Below are 27812 nucleotides of genomic sequence, written 5' to 3'. Positions count from 1 at the left end.
AAATTATTTTCTCTCTTTTTGTTGAGATTGCGGAGAACATCTCACCATGACGACTACTTAATTCATTACCTTTTAATGCATTACAGAACCTTGTCTCGTCACTTCTGACGGCTATTGTGTTTAGCAAGATAAAATATTTGGATAGCGTCACAGCGTTTTGTTACTCACTGCATGGTGCGTCACGGTTTACTCGAAGATTTTTAGCTGTGTCATGGATGAAGAGTACAAGGTTGAAATCCAGGACCAAGCACTTAAAGACAGGCAAGTACGTCCATATGCAGAATGAAAAATGTCACAAGGGCAATGTCAGCACCTTACATAACCCTTTAACAAACAAACGACTACACAGCAGTTTTAACAATGACTTCACGTGGAAATATATTTACCCACACACAAAGGCTCCAACAAATTCCAGACAAAATATGACGTTATTGACTAATTTAATTAATATCTCCAACGTGAAAAACATATTTCAGTGGAAATGTAAAAATATCATATTTGGTTAAATCATATGTTTCTACAACTGAAGACATTGCTACATACAGAACATATTGACAAATGAAGATGCTTTGCAAAGTTTCTGCTACTTCCCTGCCATTGCATTGATGATCACGTTTTAAAAGCAGAGTGTCATTTCGTAATGCCAAAATAAGATAACTATACCCGAGTAATTACCACAAATTATTATAACTCGGCGCCTTTTCATATAATTTGGACATCATTACTGCGTGATCCTCCATTATTTTACAATATTACTTCTTCTAGTTACTATTATAATATTTATATAAGTAGTATTTAAACCAAGAAGTGTCAGTTGAAATATATTGAATTCTAGTACCAATTTTCAATCACACACAATCACAAAGACTACACGTACACTATTTAACTTTAACTTGAGTACGGAGATTAAAACAACAGAAAATGTGTGTTATTTGAAATACATAAGCTACAAGTCAGCATGATAAAGTTTATAGCTCACATATGGAAACTATATTGCGTAAGTTTGACATGTAAAATATTTTAGAATAAAAAGAAAATAATGAAATGCAACATTGAAAATTGGGCAACAAGCAGTGCCGATGAACACAAAACAAAAAAGCCAAACACAATGGAACAACAACGCATGAGAATAAGGCTAGACTGGTAAATCCAAAGACAGCAGACGAAACAAATACACGGAAGAGAAACGTTATTTTCATTTATATTACTTTACGTCGCTTATACCCGTAGGATATCACAATAATGAGGATAAATGATAAAATAGATGATTGAACCCATGACCCTCAACGTCATAGCGTGCTACTCTAACCATTCCACCATGTAGAATATGTACATAAATTATCGCATGGAGAATAAAGAATCTGTATAACAATTAAGAAATACAACAATGTAAAATGAATATAGAGACACGTAGAGAAAGAATGATAAGACACTAGAAATCGAAAGCAGATGTGTGCTCTATCAAACCAAAGTGGTAGATTCATAAAATAGGAGGCATATTGGTCCTAATAGTTACAGCTTTATTCTAAACTTTATATTTAGAATATTGGTTAATAAGATGAATCAACGTAGGCCTATACCCATGTGAGATTCTTACTTCCACATCGAGTAAGCACTTTCCGTTGAGCATAATTAACTTTTCAGATATGATGAAATACAGCGAAACAGTCTCTATGTATGACCCATTGTTTTCTCTGGCTAGGCAATAAATCTCCGTTGTTTCAAGTAGAATCAATCACCTTAATTTCATGTAATTTCTTCTAGTATGACAATTCAAACACTTGTCAACTTCGTGGATTCCAGAAAGCTATTTTAAGCTGATGTTTCCACGAAATTAGCTCATGAGGAAAAGCGCTCCTCAGAAAGCTGTTTGTGACGCACACGTTGTATGCCTTTCTGAAGAGCTGATTTACGAAATGTTATTCAGAGAAGAGGCAACGTGGTACATTGAGTGCCAATCTAGTATTTCGTTGATTTCTGCAAGTAAAATCTCAGTCACGTGCACATACGCAGGCAAAACTAGGCTGTTCACGTGAACAGTGGGCGGATGGACTGCAAGAGGTTAACCTGATGGAAGTGGCACAGCTGCCAACCAAACACGACTCCTCTCTAACATCTGGTTACTAAGAAACGCCCACTAAAACAATCCACATGCATTGTTCAGTGACAGTGTTAGCTTGCAGATATAGCGCGTTCCCTCTACAATACGGTAAACTCACGAGAAAAAGTCATCAGAATGTTGCGATAGGAAAATTTTCCAAAATATTTTTGCTTGTTGAAACAAACTGATTTTGGATGTTGTCTATATTGTACATACTTGGGATACATTACTAATGTATAAAATACAAGGCACTACATTTATATTAATGGACATTAAAATGCTACATACAGGGTGTTTCTGGGTTGACGATACAAACTTTCAGGGATGATGGAGAAGGGCACATGTATCAATTTGAGATAAGAAAACCCTGGTCCGGAAACGACTTAGTCGAAAGTTATAAGCGAAAATCGGTGTATGAAGATGTAATACTTTTATGACCTGCATAAGTTGCACAAGCTGTCCCGTGGCCAGCTCGGTCACCTGATCTGACCCAGTTGATTTCTTCTTGTGGGGTCATGTGAAAAGTCTTGTGTACGAGACACCTGTCGAGACTGAAGAGGATCTCCTGGCAAGAATTCTCGCTGCCTGTGACATTGTTCGAACGACCCCGGGGTTGTTCCAACGGGTATGCTAGAACTTTGTGCGACGATGTCATGCCTGCAGGGAAGCTGGAGGACGCCACTTTGAACAACTGTTATGAATGTAGCAGATTGTGAAACTTGTGCAGGTAATAAAAGTATTACATCTTCATACACCGATTTTCGGTTATAGCTTTTGACTAAGTCGTTTCCTGACCAGGGTTCCTTATTCAAATTGATACATGTGCCCTTCTCAATCATCCCTGAAAGTTTGTATCATCAGCCCAGAAACGCCCTGTATACATCTTCTGCATACAAATCCTTAAAACCATGTTGTTCCAATATGACCCTTCAGATAATTACTATATATATATATTGTTATATTCCCCTTCATATATATAGGCAACCTAGAGTATATTCTCGTATATATAATCTAGGTTGGCTAGGTTATTTGCAAAACGTGAAGCCTAGTGACTATATTGGACACCTAATCTACTATTGTATTTGAGTAAGGTCGTTGCAAGCATTTCGAGATGCTAGTTTACATTTTCGGAAATTAAGAAACGTAGTTTGATTATGAAAGGTTTCCAATATAGTGCGTTGTTGAGAACGACGAGAGTGGAGCGGTAAATCATCAATGTTCTGACCACACCAAGTGCCTAAAATTAGATATTTTGATCTTAAATATTCGTTGCAGTCAAATAATTTGAAACACATCTCTGAAAATCAGTAAGGCGATTAAATATGGTGATACCGTGATTAAACTATGGAAAACACACTTGAAACTGTTAATGTGCCAAAGATACATTTTGTCTTTTAAGATGGAAGGAAACAAGAAGATAATAGATTAGAAGGAAACTGGCCGTGTGTAGTGAAGCAGCAGCTCTGGATTATATTTTTATGATTAATATGTGCTGTGCCGTGTGCGAGTAGTTTATGAACTATGGTAATGGACACCATTTGCTCGGCGTGAAAATAACTGGTTTAACTGAGAAATTTTGAAAACTCGAAAATTAATAATTGTCTTTAAAATCTTTCTGACTGCAACCTACTAAAATTTCATAACGATCGAACAACCCGTTATTTATTTACAGAATTTTAAAGATAGAGATCATTTGCAAAACTAAAATAAACGGCCCTTTTTTTGTTCTCACGACGATAAAAAATAGAAGGCATACTCGAAAAATCAAAATGGTTAGCATAGATTAACGCAGAATCGAATAAGCTAATTTTTTATGTAACCCGTTTATATGTAGGTCAACTGGTTAATTTTTAATTGGAGTACAAACTCGAGTATCTAAAATTTTTAATCCGATAGTAGTGTTGATTTACTGGCGCAACTGCATATTAATTTGTGTCATCAGGTGAGTTAAAATGAGTTATCATGGTATCGCAATAACGTAGACGAGAAGAACGCGCCTCCCCTCTCCAGCACATTTCTTAGAACACTATAGTATGGTGAAATTGCCCAGGTCTTAAACTCAAAATACGCCACTGATTATATATGCATTTATAATTATGTATGTGATATCAAACATATTGAGATCTAATTGTTATAAATTTTGAATCTTACAATACTGTTTAGGTATCAATGTCTACCTACATTCGATGTAGGAATATTGGCGATATATAAACTACATAAAGTTACTCAATCTTTCAAAAACAATCTTTGGAATGAACACTCCTTATGTGTGTAATGATTATCAGAGAGTGTGTTTACTTTCATTAATTGATTTTGTAAGTTTAATTACTTTTTTAATGCACACTGTATCTACTTGTTGACAGCAACATGCATTACGAAGATTATAATTTTGATAAAGTATATTGTGAAAGCGGTTAAGCAAGTACATGCAGAATTATAGGTAATAAATATGCCCTTTAAATTCAGTAAAAATTCGTAGTTATTATTTTACTAACAGGCAATAAGCAATATGTACATATATAACTTTTGAATGAATATGTAGAATAGGATGAAAGACAGAAAAGGTTCTTGGTAACTCCCATTTAAAACTTGATTTGCATAAAAAATAAGAATTCACGCAATAGGTGCATTGATGTCAAGTCAATATACTGACTACAGATGAATGGACAATGAACATTCGCATAGAAACAAGCAACATTACACTAAGATTGACATACATCAAGGGTATTGAATCAACACTGGTTTCAAGTGCAAAAGAATATATCAGTTGCTATGATAGATCAATGAAGTTATAGCATGTATTGTACAGCATGATATTTTGAGATTATTTCAAGAATGTTAACTTTGGACTGGATGGACAGCAGCAGATTACAAACAAAATCAGAAAGGTGTTTCTTTGTTTTGTTTGTTTTTTTTTCCATTTGAAGTTTTCTGGTTGCCTTTATAATTCACTGGATAGTATTTTCAATTGTGTGTGACGCAGCAAACTAACACTTGGTACAACTGCCATTAAAAATTAGTGCAAGACTGAGGTAATGCAGGTACAAAAGTTAAAACTTCTTTCATATTTCATAGCTTTAAGGATGGAAGGATAGAAGGAAAATGCAAAGTGTACGTATGTCTAGGTACCACATTCTGAGTATTAAGAGTGCTCTTTAAACAATACTTAATCGCAATTACAACTCAGCAATCGTGGAAGATTTCCAGAAATCATGCCCAAACACAAAACAACTCTATCCATTAATCCCGCAAATCAATCAGTAAAACGCCAGTTGTCCTACCTTTCCCAGAAATTTGGTTTTTACAACTAGTAGTATTTTACCTACCTCATATTTCAAAGGTACAAGCTTACGTATTTTCAATCTTCCAAAACTTCAATGTAGTCTTCTGAGGAAGTTTCGTTCCAGCCAACAATGACTCTGAAAGTTTTCGATATATGGTATTGCTGTCTGACGATGTTTGAGATTACAAAATTGGCGACAAGGTCATGCTTCTGTTTCTCAATTCATATAGACTTATCTGACGAAGAAGAGTTCAGGTATCAATTTCGTCGAGACTATAGTTTCTGCAGATGTTTCTTATTTGCAATCAATATTTCTGAAAAGCATTCGTATCGACTATCTAAGCAGAAAATCTCGATACATTTCTGCGAAATAACTGTAGAAGTTGGGTGTTGGCATTGTGGCTACATCAGCTCTGTGATATCGAAAAAACCGCACACGATGTGAGTACCTGAAACAAGAAAAAGTAAACTGATTTATGAAATTTCAATGACCGCTTAAAATGTAAACATATTCGCTTCAGTAAGCTCAAAATACATATTATAAAATAAACATTTTAAAAATTAACATATTTAAAGTCAATCTTAGCATGAGAGTTTTTCTAAACTAAAATTTAAGCTATAATGAAGAGAAAATACACGTACCTCTTTCATCAAATAGTTGATGACTTCACATGCTCTTCAACCGAAGTCGAGTGAAGTTCTTTCCATTTTCCGCCAGCAAAACGTCTTGGATACTTAATGAAAAATTCAAGGGAAGTTTGAAATCAGTGACTTTAAAAAAGACAACGTTTCTTACAAATATATTTTGGGAAACTCTCAAAACACAATGCATGAATAAAAATATTTACATATTTCAGGCATTCTTTGTGGTACTCAAGGATATTTTTAAGTAAATGCTGTCTTTATAATGACAAGTTCATTTTGAGATAACTACTGTATACAAATATTAGTTGCATTGTTGAATATATATATCTATGCATATTATCATCGTGCACAGTCACAAGTTTGCATAATGAAAAACGAAACCTTAAAATGGCAGAACTGTTAAACTTGCATTTGTCCCAAAAGAAACAATAGTGCAACTAACACTGTGAAGTACAACATTAAATATTTTTTATTTGTTTGGTCTTGTGGCGGAAGGGATATTTTAAAACATAGTTTTAAGAGACCTAATATTGCTATGGTTGCTTTGCAGGAAAGATGGTTGCTCTACAGGAAAGGTGAAAGCAAGGTTGAGTAAAACAGGGCAGGGCATGTGATAAGTTTTTCCGAGCATTCCGTACTTTATTCGGACACTTAGTTGTAATTAGCTGCATGAAATAGTTGGTCGTTTAGTGATCACTAATGTAATCAGGCTTAAGCATGATGTTTGGAACATTCTATGTGTACGAAGAACAAGTTGAACTGGCCGGTTTAATGGAAGACATCTCTGGATTACTTAGGGTCATAACATTTCTAGGACTGTATATGACTGTTGGAGAAAATCAGTACTGGACTGTGGGAAGAAAGAAGAGTGTGTGGAAAGGGTCTATTTTCTGCAAAGTAAGGAATTAGACTTTCAAGAAGCGTGGGAAATTCACTAAGGTATGTTGCAAGCCTAATAAACGAGGATGTTAATTGCCTTAACTATCCAAGTAGCACGTTGGGTGAAAAGCGTAAACGCTTTAAGAAAAAAAAAAATTAAATTCACATTAATTTTTTAGAGAATTGCAGTTCTACCTCACCTTGATACTAACTTACAAACTACTAAGACATCTCACCTATCCACGATGCTTGATCCTCGTCTATTGGCACCGTGCTGTTTGGGTGTTCTAGTTGTGGAATTGCCACAGCTGAAAATCCAAAGGTCAGTCCTGTGCTGATGGTTCCAAGGTTAGCGATGAATGCAGCTATTACCTAAAGGAGAACATTAGCTTTAACACATTTGTGGTAATAAAGTTTTAGATTCTCTTGACAAACCATAATTACTAGACTATGAAGCCTATACATATATGTCTTTTAGAGGAGTAGCAATTGGTGTCTTGAAAATCTAATTCACTGCGAATGGTCTTATTCAGGATATTACAAAAGGGTGCTATGCTATGTGGCGTTGTTGCAACTTACATAAAATTAAAGGTGAAAGATTTGCATAGTATAAAAAGTAATGAAAATATTACATGGATTTTATCTTCAAAACTATTTTGAAAAGAAAGTCTACTTCATTTCCCATTGAGGAGGTGGGTCTCCCTGATGGCTGTTGTCTGTTGATCAGGAGGTTCCGGGTTTGATCCTCGGCGGAGGAACTTTGTACAGCGCTTCGGAATCCACTTTACACTGCAGGTCCAGTTCAATTTGGCCCATCTGACCATTCTTTTCTTCGGTCCATTTTGTCTTGTTCCAAATACAGTACTTACTTTTTAGTGAAGCACTGGTCACGAATTGCTATATAGTTAATATATGCTTACCCCTAATGCATGGAAATTGCTTTGTAGTGTACGGTACTTTCAAGTGTGAGACACGTACGTCAGATCCTGAAATACTGCATTGCGTGATGGCCTAATTCAACGGCGATCACAGAACTTGACTCATCGCTGTAGTTAGTCAACCCATATAATGGAAACTAGTTATTTCAAGATCAAAGTGTCGTTCTTATTGCGGGTGACTATATAATGATTCTTATATAATTTTGTAGTTTTCTTATTTTACACAAATTTTTGGTCTTTTAGTCGAATTGAGGATGAATGAAAACGCGGGAAAAGGAGTTCTCTCAAAACTCAGTGTGAGAATAAGTGGAAGCAGAGGCAGCAGACAATGGATAAAGTCCAATTAACATTGAATGCTAGTGTACAACTATTGTCACTTCACATTCATACAAGTAAAGGTTGTTTTAAGTGTGGTATTTTTACTAAAATATAATTATTACTTAAAATACCGAAGGTTTGTGGCTGCAGCAACACAAGCCTTCCATGTGTCCCTATGCTGAGAAAGATACACAGTAAATCCAATCTTTCCCATTCTTACCAATTTACTTTAGGTCCATCTCAACGTTATCCCTTCATCTTCGTCTTGGAATTTCTACAGGTCTCTTACCATCAGGTCTCCCAACAATAATCCTGTAAACTACTCTTTCCTCTCCTATTCGTGCCACATGGCTTGCCAACCTAATTATTCTTGATTTAATAATTCTAATAACATATGGACATGAATACAAATTATGCAGTTCAAAATTATGTATCATTGTCCACTCACCTGTCTTCTCATGTCTTTTAGGTCCAAATATTTTTCTAAGGATTTTATTTTCAAATACTCTTAATTTATGTTCCTCTTTTAATATTTCACATCCATGTAATACTACTGGAAAAATTACTGTTTTCTATATTTTAACTTTTAGTTTCTTAGATATTATGAGAAGATAAAAGTTTATGAAGTGAAAAGTAACAGGCATTTCCTGAATTAAGTCTGCTTTATATTTCTTCTTTAATATCATTTCCATTACCTATTACCATATTAACTTCAACGGACTGTGCCGGTCCCCGTGGCAGAGTGGTTAGAACATCGCGCTACGACGCCAGGGGTTCCGGGTTCGAATTCCGGCCTGGGCATGGGTGTTTCTGAGTATATATACATCTTTCATCAAATCATCGCTCATCCCCATCTTCGGAATTATCCAAAAGTGGCAAAAAAGCGAAGTAAAATAAACTAGAACAATCAATCAATCAACAACCTGTAAGTGAAATAATATTTTCAGATCTACTGAAAGTTAAAGAGAAAAGTCTTTGATCTCACCTGTCTCAAGGCGCTCCCCCTCTTGCGGTGTGCTGGTACAGGCACACGGGTCGCTCCTGAAGGACTGATCTCCACTTTTTCAGACTGGATTAAAGCCTTGCTGTCCAGCACAAAGTGATCACTGGGAAGAGAAAAAAAGCATATAATTAAGATGATTTCATGATAATTTAAATATGTACAATGACACATGCAGACACACAAAAATTGTAACAAATTGAAGAAACATTTTACAAGTATATTATGTTCAAACCTGTATATCTTTAATATTCGTACACCCTTCTCGTCGTCTAATGAATAAGATATTCTTTAGATATTCTTCCACAAGTTAGTTAGCTTTAACTACAGCTATTCTCCTATAGTATTAACATGGTTTGTTCGGGATGGAAGAAACAAAGCAATACGTCAGTAATGCAGTCCCTACCAAAAGTTTAAGACCACCAACTTATTTCATATAAATGAATCCTAACCGAAAGTTTTTGGTACAAATATGGAGTGAAATTGTATGGAAGTAATATGGTGTGTGAGGCATATATTGCCGAAAAAATATGTGTATACGTCTGGTAGTTCTTGAGATACGAAAGTGGAAAATCAAATTTCTTAATTGAAAAATCCAGCATTTTGAAGTATAGATGAATGTGCATACATGTAACCGACGTCGTTATGAAAGTACTGAATTTTTTCCAGTATTGTTGAACAAGAACGAAGGTTTTGGCGCAAAAAAAATCCAAAAAATATTTTCTCGTGTTTTATGTATTTTTTTTCTAAAATTCGCAAAATTAAAGAAAATACATCGAAAACTGAGAGGTCTTCAGATAACAGTATCTTCCTCAGCGACTGCGCTGGAGTGAACAAATTTTATCTGTCATTAGTTGAAACGTGTGCCAATAGATGGCGCAGAAAGACATATCTCGAGTAGCAGCATTGTGCAAGTCCAAACCTGTTTTCGTTACGCTTGATAATAAACAGGCTGTTTGAATCGCAAGCTATGTGATAATGGGGGAAAACTCTGTGCTCGTGGCAAATAATTGGTATGTACAGATGCAATAGGTCTCAGAGAAATTGCAGTCGCATTGAATGTGAGTAAAACCTGCGTGGCGAACACAATAAACAAATTCAAGCAGCAAGGTACAGTGGTTGATAAACCACGCTGCGGCCGTCCCAGGATAACGTTTGTACGCGAGGACCGGCTAATCGCGAGAGTGGCAAAGATTACCCGTAAAGCCCCTCTTCCAGCGATAATGAGGGAATTTGAATATTACACTAATAAAAGGGTCTCAAAGATTACCATTTCGTGTCGTCTGGGGAATGTGGACTTGCGTCTTACGCTCCTCTCAAAAAGCCATTGCTCAACAATGTATATAAGAGAAATCGTGTGAAGTGGTGCAAAAATAAAAGAAGCTGGTCCATGGAACATTGGGGTAAGGTCCTTTTCAGTGATAATTCGAGATTCGTGCTGTACAGCTCCCGAAAAGTGAGAGTTCGGAGGACAGCAACCGAGAAACTTCTCCCCGAATGTCTCGTGTTCAGGGTGGGAGTCAATCAGTCATGATCTGGGGATGCATGTCTGCTGAAGGGACCGGGATTTTGAGATTTATTCCTAGCTCCATGGAATCACGAGAATACATGGAAACAATGAAAGATAACATGCTCCCGTCCGCCCAGAAACTCCACAACGTGTACTTCGTCTTCCAGGAGGATAACGCGACTTGCCACACGTCACCAGCAACAATGGCTTGGATTCAACCCAGGGAAATCCCATTGTTGTCTTGGCCAGCACGAAGTCCGGACCTGAATCCTATAGAAAACCTATGAAATACCATTGGTCTTCGTGTAGCTAGACGCCAGGCAAGGAATATCCAGGAACTTCGTGAACAGATCTTCGAAGTATGGAATGAGATTACGCCCCAAGAATGCCAGAAATTGGTCCGCAGCATGAGAAAACGTGTCCAAATGTGCTTGAAACGTAACGGTAGACCTTTTGACTATTAAAAGTTCACACTTCATTCATCTAATTTCAGGAGAAATATTTGCTTCCAAGTATAATTTCAATGTTCAGATTTCATGATTTTACAAATTATACCTTTAGTTGCATCTATTAGTTATAAGTGCATTACAATGCCCTTACACTTTCTTGATCTTGATGTACGTTTCAATAACATTACATAATAATTACAATTTTGTATTAAAGTGTTTATTTCATGAAAAGCATTCGCATCTGTACTTTTTCTGTTTGTCTGAAAAACACATTACAAGGTCGTCTTAAACTTTTGGTAGGGACTGTATATCGCTGTATGCTAAACATCTGTACGATACAAACTTCATTGCTCTAAAGAAAAATAACGTGCAGTCATTCATAATTTTTTCATGCTCATAAAAGTCTCACTATCAGTATTGTCTTGGCTTAGGCAACTCGCTTAATTGTTGCTTATCTAATTTCCAGTCTTCTCTCTCTTCGAGAAGAAATTATTGAAAATATAAAATTAAGGATATTTCGTTACACATAATTGGAAATTATGCATGCAATAGAAATCACATGTATCTCGATAGTGCTCTTAGTGGGTGAGAATGGAAAAAATTAAACACTCACAAAAAGTTTGGAATATTGTTATATTAGGCAATAGGTGGTAGGCACGGTGGCATATGTCGGCGAAAACACAAGAACGTCCAGCAGACAGACAGATACCATGTATTGTTGCATTCCGAGGCTCTGCCTATCCCCTAATGCTTAATATAACAATATTCCAAACTTTTTGTGAGGAGTGTATAACATAGGTGACTTGTGAAATTAATTAAAGCAGACTATATTGATTATACTACGCCATTTTCGGTTATTAAGAATCACTTTTGGATTCTTGAGTGGAAGTATGTTTGTATAAAATGTGTTATATTTCGGTTCTTAACTTTACACGTTTGTATCGTTACAGATCCGCCCCGAATTCAAAACTAGTTTCTGTTCATGCCAAATGCAATTAATCTTTTAATGAAGTTTAAATTACTTGGGGTTTATTTCACGTTGATAACAGGGAGTCTAGGTCCAGTACCAGTCGCTACTCGCAGTAACTTTATAGGCCTATTATCCTACAATAAATAACTGGCTGATTGGACGAGTCCAAACTTTGAATACACCATTGTATGCAGAGTTAATACGTAGGACTGGCCAAACAGGTGTCCGGTCTGCTCTTTTGGAATACGTAGTCCTGAGAGATTCACGTCCGAAATTATCTCACGTGGCATTCTGACGTCATCAAAAGGAGCATGGAATGTAGAAGCGTTTCGTTTAACCTACCAAACAAAAATTTGCAATTCAAAATTGATTGGTTAGTGAAGAACAATGAGCGCGTTGTATGATAAGAAGCATGCAGGAAATAAACTTATTTTGTGACGCAGTTATCGAAAACTCTTATCGCCACGCCCAGTTCGCAGCTTTTGTGGAACGAGCTTACAGCTGAAGAACACAAGATGCCAAGGTTAAACAAATTCCGCGCGATTCGAGTTGCATCCTTTATCTACGTACCTGAGAACACAAATGTGTCACGTGTTTCTCCTCAAGACAAGTGCTTTCCATCAGGCTATATCAAGTAGATACAACGCTAATATTCATTTGCCAAGTATCTCTTACAAAGAAAACTCTTGTGTCTGGCATACAATACGAACAAGTACTTTCTTCTTTAATTTTTTTAGTGCACACTGATTGCGCTGAGGCTGGCGGGAACAAATTGAAAGAAGTCAAATTCATATTACTTGCTTGTGGGCATTTGGAATGTCTGACACGTTTCACTCTTCAAAAAAATCTCCTCTACTGAGAGCTGGTCCCCGTGGCGGAGTGGTTAGCAATTCGCGCAACTACGCCAGGTGTGCGGGTTCGAATCCAGGCCTGGCCATGGATGTTTGCGAGAGTCCATTCATAAAGGTAAAGGTAAAGTGTTCCCCTGTGCATAGCACCACGCCATGAAGGCGTATAGGGGGTGTGGGGGTAACGCCCACACTTTCTTGATCCGGTCGTGAGTGGGGGTGATGTGATCAGCATCACGCCCCTGACCGCCTTTACCCCCCAGGGTTTCCCCCAGGTACCCATGTTATTCGACGCTGGGTAGGCGCCGGGGCCGCTTCCACCGTTAGAAAAGTTCCCGGATTTGAACCGGCCGGGGATCGAACCCGGGACCTTGAGCATGGTAGTCAGACGCGTTACCGACTGAGCCACCGCGGCCACTTTGAGTCCATTCATAACTTTTTGCAAACTCTGAGTTTGAATGGAATTCGTTTGAAATATTTATTAAATGTTATGTATTGATCACATATTAAAGGTTTCCTCCGGAACATTCTTTACACTGATTATTTTTATAGCTACGGGAAAGTGTTTTACATGAGGACAGCAAACGCTGACCATCCTACTGGAAACAGCGATTAACCACCGCCCTTAAAGAGAAGCGAGTCCATTCATAACTTTCATAATATCATCACTCATCCCCATCTTTGCGATTAGCCAAAAGTGGCATAAAAGGGAAGTAAAATAAATAAATGCTCTACTGAGAGTTTTGAGTTTTGCTTACTGGTTCACTTTATGCACAGAAAGGTTAATCAGGACTAGACCTACAGTTTAAAGTGGGATCCACAACACTATGTGCCTCTACCCAGTATCGTAACCAGGACCCCTTGATTACAAGGGAAGAAAGGGTCGATACATTACATAGTAATTAGTGCGATAAGAGAGACAAGGAGCGTAACCTTTGAATCAACCAACACATTCTTAATCAGGCAACTGAATACGCACAATAAACTTGGTATTTCACAGCATGCGGTGGATAAGGGGCAATAACAAAGACAGAACTTGGATATTTGAAAAAAGAACTTCAGATCAACATCTATCTGTAGGATTGCGATCCAATTAATTATTCTCTTCGGAATTGTTTCTACTGTTGTTAGTCAAGTTCTTACAGTGATCATCTCATGTCAAACTTTGTCAAACTTTTTGCAAACTCTGAGTTTGAATGGAATTCGTTTGAAATATTTATTAAATGTTATGTATTGATCACATATTAAAGGTTTCCTCCGGAACATTCTTTACACTGATTATTTTTATAGCTACGGGAAAGTGTTTTACATGAGGACAGCAAACGCTGACCATCCTACTGGAAACAGCGATTAACCACCGCCCTTAAAGAGAAGCGAGTTCTCACTTAGCTTTCGAAAGTAACACTATGACATACTTCTGTAGTTCTTACAACGTGAAATTGGTAAAATATGTAACACCGATCCACCTAACCATGTGATTATTTCTTCCTGACACCACTGAAATCACTCCAAAGAACTAAGTGCTTTAGATTACAATAGTGCAGCAGGTGACTGAAAATTTTCAACCGCGTGGCCTGGTAGAGATCCGCGCGGAAGACCAAGGCAGGTCCCCCCTCCCCCATCTGTTTGACTGAAACCAGAAATGTAGAGAACTTCATCTAGGAAGACGGCTAGCACAAAAAGTTAGTGTAAACTCGCGGATAAAACAGTGTTACCACAACCATTGAGCAGAATTTCTTTTCCTAGGTACACAATTTTCCATCTAAAAAAACTGAAATCGTAATAACAAAACTAAACAAATTTTATTATTTCCATTGACCCTTTAATAATAATAATAATAATAATAATAATAATAATAATAATAATAATAATAATAATAATCTGATTACAGTATTGGTAAACCTGTTTTTCATATCCTGCTATTTATGCAATTTGCCGAATTATTTTGAGTTTTGGGTTATCTACATGCAAGGGGTTGGTTGGAAGTTGAAAAAAATGTTCCATAAATTTTAAAGCTTTAGTTCTTTGCTCCAATCCACTTTTGCTCGCGATTGTATGTACATACATCCAAACTACTAATTTGAATGGACATGTATACTAAATAATATAAAATACCCTTGCAGTAAGTTTTACAGTGACATTCAATTATCTTTTTGAGGAAATGGCAAGTTCTTAACTTCATGGGGTGAAATATGTTACGAATGAGTAAGAATATTTTCTTTAAAGGGGTGCAATCCCCTGAAAGAGCCCGCCTCCACCCGCATACATTCAGGGGTATGCGCTTATGCCCCGGTGCCTATTAATACATACCAGGTCGACAGTTTCCTCCGAATTTTGGTTCCCCGTTTATCTTTTTTGCGCTTAATTTATTTAAATACCTGTATTAGTTACATTATAATATAATAATACAATGTTATAATGTGAAAACATAATATAATCTATGTTGTATGCGATGTTGAAATTGCATAACTACGATTTGTAGAACAGACCTTTATTGAAATTCGGAAGTTAAATTAGTTACTATTTATATTATTATTTTAAGGTGGGTGTTTTCGATTATTAGTAGTTATGGGTTTGTTAAAGCTTTTGCTTAGTATGAGTTAAATACAATTCTTTAAATACAATGTTTATATTTTCATGTTATTTATGACTTTGTTGTCCTAAAGAGTTTTGTGTTTGAGGAAATTTATTTATGAAATGAATTTATAATACATAATTATGTTACTCGATCATTTACCTACTACACACAAATAAATTGATTCATTCCAACTTTATATTAAACTTCGTACGGTTGTATTGACCTGGTCCGCATTTCTCCTCGTTTTATATACGCATAATTTCTTTTAAATTAACTAATAATGTTGGAATTGTCAACAGATAAATATTTTCACTTCTATGAGGAAACGTGGTATATTGTGGTATGTAGTGCTTACCCAACGTTATTCGATTTGCTTAGCAATGTGGATTAATTTCACAATATTCAGCATAAAATCATGAACGGCAAAATTAGATCCGAATTTCTGCTCAACATATTTCATCTACGAATCCCCACACAGCCAACCCGCAACGTAAAGCTCTTTCACCACCTTTAGTAAATACATAAATATATTTCTTCTTTGCCCTACTCAAACTTGACATAAGCAGTTACTTTGTTAAGTTCCAATTTCGAACACTGAAAATATCGGTTGTGTTACAGATGTAAAAAGCATAAAACAATGGGTTGGTAATTTGTGTTAATCAGGGATATTTTGTCAACTAGGGGATGATGCTAGCATTGTCCGTTCATTCTTATCCTGCGTACCTTATCTCGTAGTGGTCTCGATTTTCACTGTGACTCATAACATATGAAGGCGACTTCAAAAGGTATAATTATGCCGACGCGGAACTGGCGTGCATTGGAAACATGCCAAATTACCCCCCCCCTCCACCCTAAAGTGTGGTAAGGGACGTGACGAAATTTGCGATAAACAAATGCTTTTAGATTTAGCTTTTTGAGTGACGCGTCAGTCATACGGACTAGTTATCCTTGAAATCTTTATACCAGTAAAAGGAATAGAAAGTTAACTTTTCGCTTTCCCCCCACTGCTACAGAATATATTATCCAAACCTGTATCATCTTCTGTCATATCATGTAGCCCACACCCTAAGACGCTGTCTACAAAAACAAAAACAGACTTAAATGTTCTAGAGATAATTTAAACATGCTCTTGAACCCTTATGACTGTAACTCTTTATAACATTCACAAATTTATTGTCACGATAAAAATCTTTGATAAGAAGGAGAATTCATCATCACTTATGGGATATATCAGTCAAATACACGAAATCGTAAGTTAATTTCTGTATTTTATTTATAACAAGAAATTATGTGTTTTGTGCTTGCTGCTAATTTAAAACCTAACAACAACAATTTGGCAATCTTTAGTCAGGATTCGTGAATATATAAAGTGTAAATCACCAACTCTGAGACCTTCTGTAAACAAACCGTCTTACCGATTTGATGTATCACTGAACACGGAGACCTTCCCGCACGCACAGAACTCGCCATGTTGAAAGTGGCACTACTTCCTTGCTGTTCACATGATTATTTTTAGAAAATAACCAATGTTATAAAATATCATTATGTGCACAAATCTCTAAGCTCATGGAAAGTTACAATGCATATTACTACAAGATGTTCACACTTATCTTCATAGGCGTGCGCAGACCATCTGATTAGGGGGGGGGGGCAAAAGCATTGATGCGGGCTACCGCGCATGCGCGGCACGTGATTAGCGTGAGTCATGCAGTGAGAAACGTTCCTTGGCCATAAGGAGTAGCGAGTCATGGCGGAACAACGTGTTTTGGCGGTGTGGAGTATTGCTTGTAGAGTTTTTGAAGAAAGGGGAAACAGTCAATCCCGCACGTTATTGCCAAACACTGGAGAAAGTGAAAAAAGCCATTCGCCGCAAACGTCCTGGACTCCTATCTGCTGGTGTCATTCTTTTGGATGACAATGCTTGTTCCCATTCGGCAGCACTAACACAGGATAAACTTCGAGAAATGAAATGGGAAAGGTTAATACACCCCACACGAAAAGTATTCTTCGTTCCCTGGACCCCGAATTTTTTGCAGATGACTTTCAAGAACTTGTGCAACAATGGGACAAATGCTTGTGCCGCCTTGGAAATGATGTTGAAAAGTGAGAAAGGACCATGCTACTTTGTGAAACTTGATTTTTGTCTGTAACTGAAGAAATAATTTTTTTTGCAACATAGGGAAACTTTTTCCTTGAACGACCCTCGTATATTATATATATATATATATATATATATATATATATATATATATATATATAATATACATACATAATCAATTCATCCGACCCATAACAAACCAAGGGCCTCCCCGATGGCGCAGGGTCTTCGCCTTGTAATCAAGGGGTCCCGGGTTCAATACCCGGTGGAGGCACATAGTGGTTCGGATCCCACTTTAAACCGTAGGTCCAGTCCCAGTTATCCTTATTGTGTTTAAAGTGGACTTACGTAAAACACCAACTCAATCAATCAATCATAACAAACCAACACAAAAATCATAATTTGTCGTCTCTCAAATTTTCCTCCAAAGAATTGTTTATGCATTTAAGAGAAAACCGTTTAGTAGCAGTACTTCAATGGCAATTTACAATGCATTACAGAAAACTGAAAACGAATTATGAGCGAAGCGAGCAAGAAAATTTTCAAATCCAAATTCTTGCAAAATTCAAACAATATTCATTAAATATAGCGCCATGGCATTCAATTTTACAATTTTCTTCATTTAGATCATTCGGCGTCCAGGGCCAACTCCCGCCGACCACTAGCTACGGCTCTGAACTGAAGACTTCAAGAAAGCCGATACTGCGCAAGAAAATTTTACGAAATATATTTTTATTTGTATAAAATTTGTAATCGAGGGGGCAATTGCAGCTCTGTGCCCCAACGCCCCTGCAGGTGATCTTGGCCGTCTGGAAGAAATAATGCAAGAAAGACGTGGAAACTAATTCTATCTTGAGTATCCTTTTGTCCTGCTACTCTTAGATTCTGCTAGTCTTGGTTTCCTTTACTTCCATGTTTGCCCCCCTAAAACTGATTTCCGTCCAAGGTTGGGTGGCAACGCTCCCTGCCCCCTGTGGTTGTGTCACCTACACCCCCTTCCCCCTTAGTTGCTTTGAACTTTCTTCGGTTTGAAAATACTTCCTAAATTTCTAGGGCCATTGACGTCTGTAAGGGGGGCGAGGATGGCCTCATCTCCCCTTAGAAACCGAATGTCAACCTAAAATTACATTTTCACACGTATAATTTGATATCAGCCATAATAATTTACACTAATTATTATAATTGCAGGAATGCAATAATTTCAAATTCAAGAGGGGCTTTTGAGGGGGCAACACTATTATCGGGGTAATATGCCCCATGGAAAATACCTTGCTTGTCCCTCAGTAGAAAAAATCTGCGGACGTCCATGACTAGGGGGGCATTTGCCCCCTTCCCCCCGTGCGCACGCCTATGGTTATCTTGCCTTGTCATGTAACCAAGTTATTTTACGAAGTGCGCTATATTTGGCGGAACAAAAATCGTTATTAGGATGCTTGTCAAAGTTTCCAACAGCAATACATTTCCGAAATTTCTTTGTCTTGTTTTGACCATCATCATCAATATATTTCTTGGAATTACAGCATTGCATATGGCTTTTTATGCCCATTATATATTTTATTTACACAAGACACAATTTACATAAAATCTACATACAAAGTTCAAACCTTAAAAATATACATTACCATGTTATATCATTTTGTCTAAAAAAATGCAAGTAAAATATATTCAATTCGCATGCAAAAAAGAAGCCAAATTTATGGGAAATGATTACTGGTGCAAAGAGTTAACCATAAAGTTGAAGCAATAAGTACAAATGAAAGAGCATTGGGTTTACAGTGAGACGTCATTTGCGGCAGCGTATCCCATACTACAAATTGGCCGTTGTTTTACCTTACGTAATGAATCCTGTAACAACGCTGGATTTTCGTGTGGTTTATTTTACTTCTATGAGTTTGCAATGTTTTCTGCATGCACGTGGTTTTGTTTACAGAAGGTCTCAGGGTTGGTGATTTGAACTTTAGTGTGGAAGTTATCTTCTGATTACTTTAAATAATGGATCGGAAGCAACATTCTTACAACTTAAGAACGGGAGTTTTGTTAAGATCCTCTTTGGTAAAATGATGCGTTTTTTGTTTCGTCCTCGCACTTCACAAGACTGGTATCTGCTTCAATATACTGCAATAAATAATGTCCTTCATTGGGTCAGCATTTTCTTCATTAGTTTCATTCTCCCTGTGTATTAGACAATATATACCATAATACATTTCTTACACAGTAACAGGGATAATGAATTCTCCTCCTCCTTAAAATTTTTTATCGTGACAATAAAATTGAGAATGTTATAAAGAATGACAGTCACACCCTACACAAAAGAAAAAAGAAAGAATTGGAGCTGTGTTTACCGCGTAACTTCGATATGCCCTTGGGAACGAATCAGAATGAGACTAATACAATTTAATTATGCCAGTAATTACTTAAATATGCGTAAACGTACATTGAATTCGTCGTGTGAGAACCAGAGGAACGTATCTCCAAAAAGTGGTTTTCGGTTTTGTTTAACGTATCTCTTCTAAAGAGCTTTATTTGCAGTTCCATCTCGTACTTAGCCTTAAAGTTGTGTCACGTACGAACAACTTACTTATATTTTTTACTCAGACTATTTGCAAGAATACGTCATTTCCTTTCCCACGAGGATTGATCCTTGCAAAGCCTTAATTGAGAAAGAAAATACCATAACTGCCATATTTTTCAATTTACATCACACGAAAATAAAAAAGATCTTTGTCAAAAATACTAATGCGTCTACGAGTTCTTGTTGGTAAGCCTGTCATCCAGGTTAATGATGTTCCTTTATTTCAACAACTTGTAAATGTACATCAGATTCGCAATTAACAAACTACACAGAAATTTCACATTCACACCCTGAATCAGAGGTTAGTACGATAACGAAAGCACAAAATTTCCGGTTGCTGTTCCCCCAGCATACAACTCATTTTGGAATGTTTCTCCCCTGCAACGATTTCGGTGTGTTTGAAGCTGCCACGTGACCGCGCCTCCTCCCACACGCACAGGGAACGTGAAAAGTTCTGGTGGTGGACGCCCACGCGAAGTCGCCTCCTCGGAGTCATAAACAGAGCGTGCTCTCTCTCTCTCTCTCTCTCTCTTCCGAGCAGTGATGCCAACCCTAGCGTAGTTGTTCTAAACCTAGCACAATTTGAACTTCGTTGGCACTTAGCACTCTTTCTTTGGCATAATGGTAAAATATAACATCATCTGCAAATGCGCATCCCTGGGAGACAGATAATTTCAGATAAATATATTTTGAAATATATATATATATATATATATATATATATATATATATATATATATATATATATATATATATAAACGCAGATCTTACTTCTGCGGACATGTTTCAAATAGGAGCAAGTGTTTCGAGCCACACCCTGGTCCACCTCTTTTTTTAATTAATATTTTATTTATCCTTCTTTATTTAGCTCACGAGGTTTATTGAAGGAAATCGATAGAAACTTTTTAAAACAAAAGGTTTCTACTGATTTGTAATTAATTTAATGCAATTTAATTTTAATTAATTTAATGGGGGAAATTCCAATATTGTTTAGCTAACTATAGCTAGTATTATCAATAACGCACGTTCGCAACTTCCCCCAAAACAGATAGATAAATTGAACTAAAAAACTAAGTCATCCGAAAATAATAATTATATAATAACAATAATAATAATAATAATAATAATAGATCCTAGCACAATTTAGTCGCACTTCGCACAATTTTAGAGTTTAATCAGCACTTTCCCGATCGGGTGGTTGGCAACTCTGCTTCCAAGCAGGAAGGAGATAAAAATATAGCAATCTGGCCTAACTCGCATCAGGCAATCTTCAGCTAAACAGACAAAATGTTCCTGCTGGATCAGATCAACTCGTGCTGCTCATTCTTAGCGTTAATTAATAATTAGTACACTAACTATTCGAAGTAAAAAACACAAAACCATTGGCGTTTGCAGGGAAGCATAAATTATATGAAGTAGTAGCAAAAATAAAAGAACAGTGTATTATATGTACAGAGTGTCCGAAAAGTCATGCAACCGAGCTTTTGAGCGTACATGACTTTTGCACAAAAGGATAGGGACATGAAAGCTGGTATTAACTTTGTCCATGTGGATATTTTGAAACATTAAAATAGAAAATCATGCTCTACATGAACGTTCAGTGTGCGGAAAAAGTTACGAGGTGTAAAAAAGGTTTTATACAAAGTAAAGACAAACATGAATAAAATACAGCTGTGGAGTCGCTTGCGAGAAGTTTCGATGTGTATCGATGGTCTGTGTGGGTAGAATTGATAAAAGAACGATACATTTATATGCAATACAGTCGATTTTATGGGGTAATTTTTGGCTTATTCCTAAAAATGTTTTCTTTTTCTAAATAACTAAGTGCACTGGCAAGATTGGTCCTGTCAGAAAGCAGTACTAGGTGTACCTGACACCTGGCTGTGTTTTCCCAGGTGAAATAAAATATTTGAAATTTGTCGTACAAAAGGAAGGGTAGGTTACAAAATACAAAAACTTTACCAGAACACCAACTATCAAGTCGTGTCTTTGCTAAGTCGTTGAAAACAATGGATTTTGTTTACTGCATGTTTCACTGTTTCCTGCCAATTAGTATACATTAGAATCAGATCAACACCACTTCACGTGCCAAAGAAGTTGTTGGTGCGTCGAATGAGGTTGTTAGAGGTGAATAGTCAATGGGTATTTACATGTATGTGCTGTACAATGTGCCGCACACCCAAGCGAGTGTTCCCTCCTGACTAGGGGAGACAATATTACAAGCACTCGAACTGATCTTTCATCAAAAAATCGTAGTTCAGGTGGTTCATGAGGGCTGTCACTTTACCACGTGCCATGTGCACGTGAATGGTTGATAAGGAAATTGATAAGCTATCGTAAGATAATTTTAATAGCTGTGAAATGAAAATCAATGAGCTAAACACGTTCGAGTTACATAGCATTGAAAGATAGGCAATTACACGGGCAGAGTCACCGAGTGAAATGTTAATTTTGGAGTGTCCTAGCGTGGAATACATAGTAGATATTTTGCCAATTTAACCTTCTTCCTAATTAGTTGCTTCATGTATGATCAGATAAACACAAAAACAATGTTACAATGCGCGCGTGTGTGTGTGTGTGTGTGTGTAAATGCGTGTCTGTACGTATGTTCAAACTCTGTCAGGTATATTCTTCTTCATTTCTTGACATACAGGGTGCTCGGAAATTCCCCTTACAAACTTCTAGGGCAAGTAGAGGGGACTGAGTAGACAATATTTGGAATAGGAACCATGTGCTACAACCATGACAATGTGTCGGATGTGCCTGTGTTGGTATGCAACCGGGTAGGCAGTACATGACGTCAGAAAATCACCTGATGGCACGTGACGTCTACAAATTGTTGCGTTCCACTGTCGACACAGGTGTTGATCATTGAATACAGTAGTACGTTTCTTTTTTGTTCCCTTGGCATTGTTACCAAATAAATTTGTTTGTATTATGGACTGAGTCACACGTCATTCACTTCTGTACCTTACGTAACACCTCATTTGACATGGTTGTAATAAATGATTACACTTTAGGTCATCAGGTGATCTTCTGACATCATGTACTGCCTACCCGATTGCATACCAACACAGGCACATCCGACACATTGTCATGGTTGTAGCACGGAAACTGTACGTTTCCGGACATGGGTTCCTATTCCAAATATTGTCTACTCGGTCCCCTCTACTTGCCCTAGAAGTTTGTAAGGGGAATTGCCGAGCACCCTGTATTTAAAATTTTCACTTTCGAAACGCTGCCATTGCTTATGCTTCGAAGTACAATAATTTTAGGCCAAATTTCTAGGAATATTTTGATCCTCAGTGCTAGTGGCGTGCCTGTTTAAAAAAGAAATGAAATCTGTTAATTTGACGAAATTGTCATGCAAATTTCAATGCATGCTTCTCAAAAACTTAGCTGACAGCCCTGAAATATTTGTAAGTCCTGAAATCGTTAATGTCACATAGCTCTTGAGCACCAGCAGAGAGTAACCAACTCTACTACATGTCCCTTTACTATGCGAAAAACGCAGTGATGAAAGGAATACATTCATGCTTCCAACATATTAATAAATAACAAAACTGAAGACTTATGAAAAACAATGTTCAGAATATTTGTGATTCAGAATGCTACAACTGAAATCAGATGAACTTTTGTGAGGTTAGAAACAATGCAGCGAATGGTGGTCGACCTGGAGAAAATCGCTCTCTGAACACCGAGAGGCATCATTGCGAATAGTTTAGGCGAAATATATTGAACAATACCTTCCAAAGAACTGTGCAATGAGCAAAAATTAATATTTCTCGCAATCTGCTGCGAAAATGCGATTCTAGCATGGGAAAGTGGTTACCTGAGCAATCTACACGTTTCAAGACACTTCCTTCTAGTTAGAGATCAGTTGGTAAAGTGCTGGAGTGTAAAGTCTGTTTTTCCTAAGGAACCAGACGTCGCGTATTCAACCAAATTTCTCAAAGTTTTTCTTATTTTTCTTTTCATTTTTTTTTGTGTGGCATTGGGAAGTCTTTAGTGTGAAATACATTACGTAAGGTAAATAATTTTGTTTCGGAAAGTCTGAAATAATGAATGCGATGTAGGATTCGACGAATGTTTTCATCTGCTTGGTTAGGTTAGGTTAGGTTAGGTAATTCTTCGATTTACTTTATTGACGCTGAAGTTTCAAGATCGATTTAAAGATGATATTTATTTAACACCCTTCTATAATATAAATTAATATAAATTAGTTTCAAGTTTTGTCACATACAGCACATCTGAATTGAGGGATTTTTTTAAAAAATCAGCCAACCACAGTAGGGTGTGAAATAAATCCCTTGGCTTTTTGCCACTTGCAAGCGTGTACTCGTTTGACTTTGTCAACGGAGAATAACTTCGTTATGCGCTGCCGTGTGAATTTGCATGATTTCTTCGGCTCTGGTAAATTATTTTTCATGTTGAAACGAGTAAAACTGACCAAATTTGGTAATTTGTATCGTGAAATGTCATTGGACTTACATTGGCTACTCGCACCTTATCTAAACGTCACATGTGTGCCTGTCACCTTGGTGTGGTATTTCGTAACCTTCGTTGTTACCTCCTCTCTCCACCTCCTACCTGACGTCGATTTGCGCAAGTACCGCTTATCAAACCCCTTATCGAGAATCGAAAACAAATAGTTCTAACAAAATATTTACCTTTCCCACGACAGAATATGAGCTTTAAATGGGTTTTACCAAATATGGAGAAAAAATGATGCGGAAACTGGAGCAATTTGCAAAGTGGATTGTGAGAAGGGGATGCTACTTTTCGCAAATAAATATACCAAGTGGAAAGTCTCAAAACAAAATAATTCTCTGAATGTTACAATGTTTTTATTAGTTATTACTGGTCAAAACTTTTTCTAACATCAGTTACTGACAACCCCTGATCACAAGATAAAGTTATGGGTACTGGACGTTCGTTCTTGGATGTAATTAGTGAAGCTGCTACAATGGAGTAGGGATAGTAACTACAGCAGAAGGACGTATTTAGGGGGAGCACAGGGGTCCGGACACCCCACCGAAAGATTTGCCAAGCACTGAAATTAAATAATGAAAATCTAGTTTTTTAGTATTTGTTGTAATCGAAGTTTATTTATTTCCGTCAAACTTATTGGAAGGCAAGAATTATAATGATTGTCAAGGGCAGTATCAAATAAGATTTATGCCCACTGCTACTTATAATAATATGCATAAAATATTAATCAGGAACTTTACTTTTAGATATAACATTCTTTTCTGTTATTCAATAAATATTCAATTCTTTATCTATTTGACATTAATTTCCGAGCTAGGGCAATTGTTTTTATACAATGTTTTGCGACATTAACTGCATCTAAGCTAGATAATGAATACGTGTTGTTATATCTCTATTCTTATACAGTCTTTTTTCCTATTTACGTAATAACAACAATACATTATTAGTTAATTTACATTTAATGTATGTCATTAGTTTAATTTAATGCGATTATTTTTATTTTTATTATTATTATTATTATTTGTGAGACTTGGTTCGGATCCCCCCCCCCGAAATATATTTCTAGATACGTGCCTACTAGAGCAGGCAACAACATATTGATAGGTTTTCACAGATTTCCTCATCATGTTGAAAGTACAACTACTGGAGAATAGATGGTTTGAAGTTTAATACCAAGACCACAATTCCATCTGGATCTGCAGATAACGCTCTTCCAAGCGATTGTGCATGATTAGGTCAAATATGGTGGTGAAACTTTGAACTAATTTTTACATAGGCATTCGCTTGCCCATGGTCCACTTAGCCTCTATACCAAGTTTAATCAAATTCCGTTGTTTGGAACGGACTACATAGGGCTCTGAGTAGAAGAACTTTAATTCTCAAATCTCAGAGCCACATGTCCACCTTGTGGTGAGAATTTGAACTATTTCTTGTCAACATTCACTTCATTGTCAGCACAGCACTATGTAGCCTGAATAATGTACATTAGCCTGGTAAACTACTGTAGAATACAATGCACATAGCAGCAAAGGAATTTACGTCCAAACACTAATGGACTGAGCTATTATATTGAGAGCATATTATATAAGAAGTTAAACTGTCGCAGATTACAACGTGTGAAAACATATTCTGATAGTGAGGTACAGAAAAATGTACTAAAATAAATAAGGAATAGAAATACTTTTAAAAAAATTATCTGTGGCACTGACTGTTTACCACCAAATTGGACTAAATGTGTCCAAAAATGGAGAACTTGGAATAAAGTGTGTTCATATATCATATCCAGTTTTCTGGAATGTGTTATTTCTCATACATATTTGAACTTCCTTTGAACTTGTCAATTAAATCAAATTTTTAAATATTTGAATAAAGGTTTGTTAAAAAGTATTGCATGCTTAAGCAGGTTAATTGGAAATAACCTACAGTTTAAAGAAGATCGTAACCTGGAATCCCTTGTTTAAAAGGTATTAGCGTTACCATTACTTCATAGGGGAGGCTCTTGGTTAAGTTAAAATGCATATTTCGCACTTGGATATCAAAAACTACAAATATACAGAGTTACATTCCGGTAGCAACTGGACATACTTCCATTGTTCAGTATTCAACATTAATTCATTACTGTTTATTTACTTATTTTAGCAAATTTTAATGTTGAATATTTAAATAAAATTAACTATAAAGATTTATGGGGGAAAATTATTATAGAATATCGTAAACGTAACACTAGTTCATGTTTGATAACACAAGCAAGCTTACACAACAGGTAGGAACGATATACGTTTCTTTATGCACTATCCTGTGCAACTAGCATACTGAAAGAAATAAACTTTATATATTCTAGCGTTTTGCTTACTGTTAGTAATATAAATAGTAACAACAACATTAGATTCAACAATCATAGGTATACCACCACTAATAATAATAATAATCCACGTTAGATCTTGAATTTAAATTTCTATCTTGCTTAAGGAGTATTCGCGTTGTCTCTTCGAGAAATCAAAGGCATTGGCGCCTATGCCTCGATAGCATAACTAACTCTAATTTTGTGATCAAGGGTCCTGGTTCAACTGCCGGTCCAAGTTCATTGCACAGTATTTAAATAATGACAAAATCATATAATAATAATAAAGGATATTTAAGGAACTTGGAATTTGCTGCTATTATTGATAACATACAGGAGAATATCACCAATGAAAACATACGAACTTCATTCGCGTTTGCGGTGTGTGAATTTGTGGTATAAAGCAAAACCCATAAACACACCAATATGGGTGTATTACATTTTTTGAAACTATGTGGGTTAAATCTCTTGTAGTAGACCAAATATCCGATTGTGCACGCTTACGATCCATTCCAATGACTAAAGAGCTTTTGTTGAATTCTCAAGTCATTTGGCAATTGGATGTAATTGGGTAATAGGACAGTAGTATTCGACACTAGTCAAGCCTAATATTGCGAAATAGCATTCTGCAAGGATTTTGCAACAGCTTGAAGCGGACTCCGTAACCTTACGATGAGAACAATGAGATGCGATGTCAGAGTCGCCAAGTTCGAGTCCTTGTCATGGCATGATTTATGATGAACGTTTGTCTCGTTCATTGTGCATATCTTTCGCCTGTGTGCCGAGAAGAG

General features: G+C 36.6%; 1 protein-coding gene across 2 annotated transcripts in view; it reads right to left on the bottom strand.

Annotated features, from left to right (window-relative positions):
- Positions 1-27812, bottom strand: part of LOC145998686 (trehalose transporter 1-like protein) — an 85993-nt gene that overhangs the window by 7394 nt on the left and 50787 nt on the right. Inside the window, exons 2-3 of one of the 2 annotated variants that reach the window (XM_083135155.1) lie at positions 9150-9270; positions 7145-7280 (exon numbers count right to left, since the gene is read on the bottom strand). In XM_083135155.1, the coding sequence (XP_082991281.1) occupies positions 7145-7280; positions 9150-9270 (257 nt within the window). Of the gene's footprint in view, positions 1-7144; positions 7281-9149; positions 9271-27812 lie in introns of those variants that run through there. The other variant, XR_014443335.1, reaches the window with a different exon arrangement.

Source organism: Lepisma saccharinum, chromosome 14 (assembly GCF_977018435.1).
Source record: "Lepisma saccharinum chromosome 14, izLepSacc3.1, whole genome shotgun sequence".
Classification (NCBI taxonomy): domain Eukaryota; kingdom Metazoa; phylum Arthropoda; class Insecta; order Zygentoma; family Lepismatidae; genus Lepisma; species Lepisma saccharinum.
Note: the sequence above shows the minus strand (reverse complement) of the source record. Positions and strands in the feature narration are given on the sequence as shown.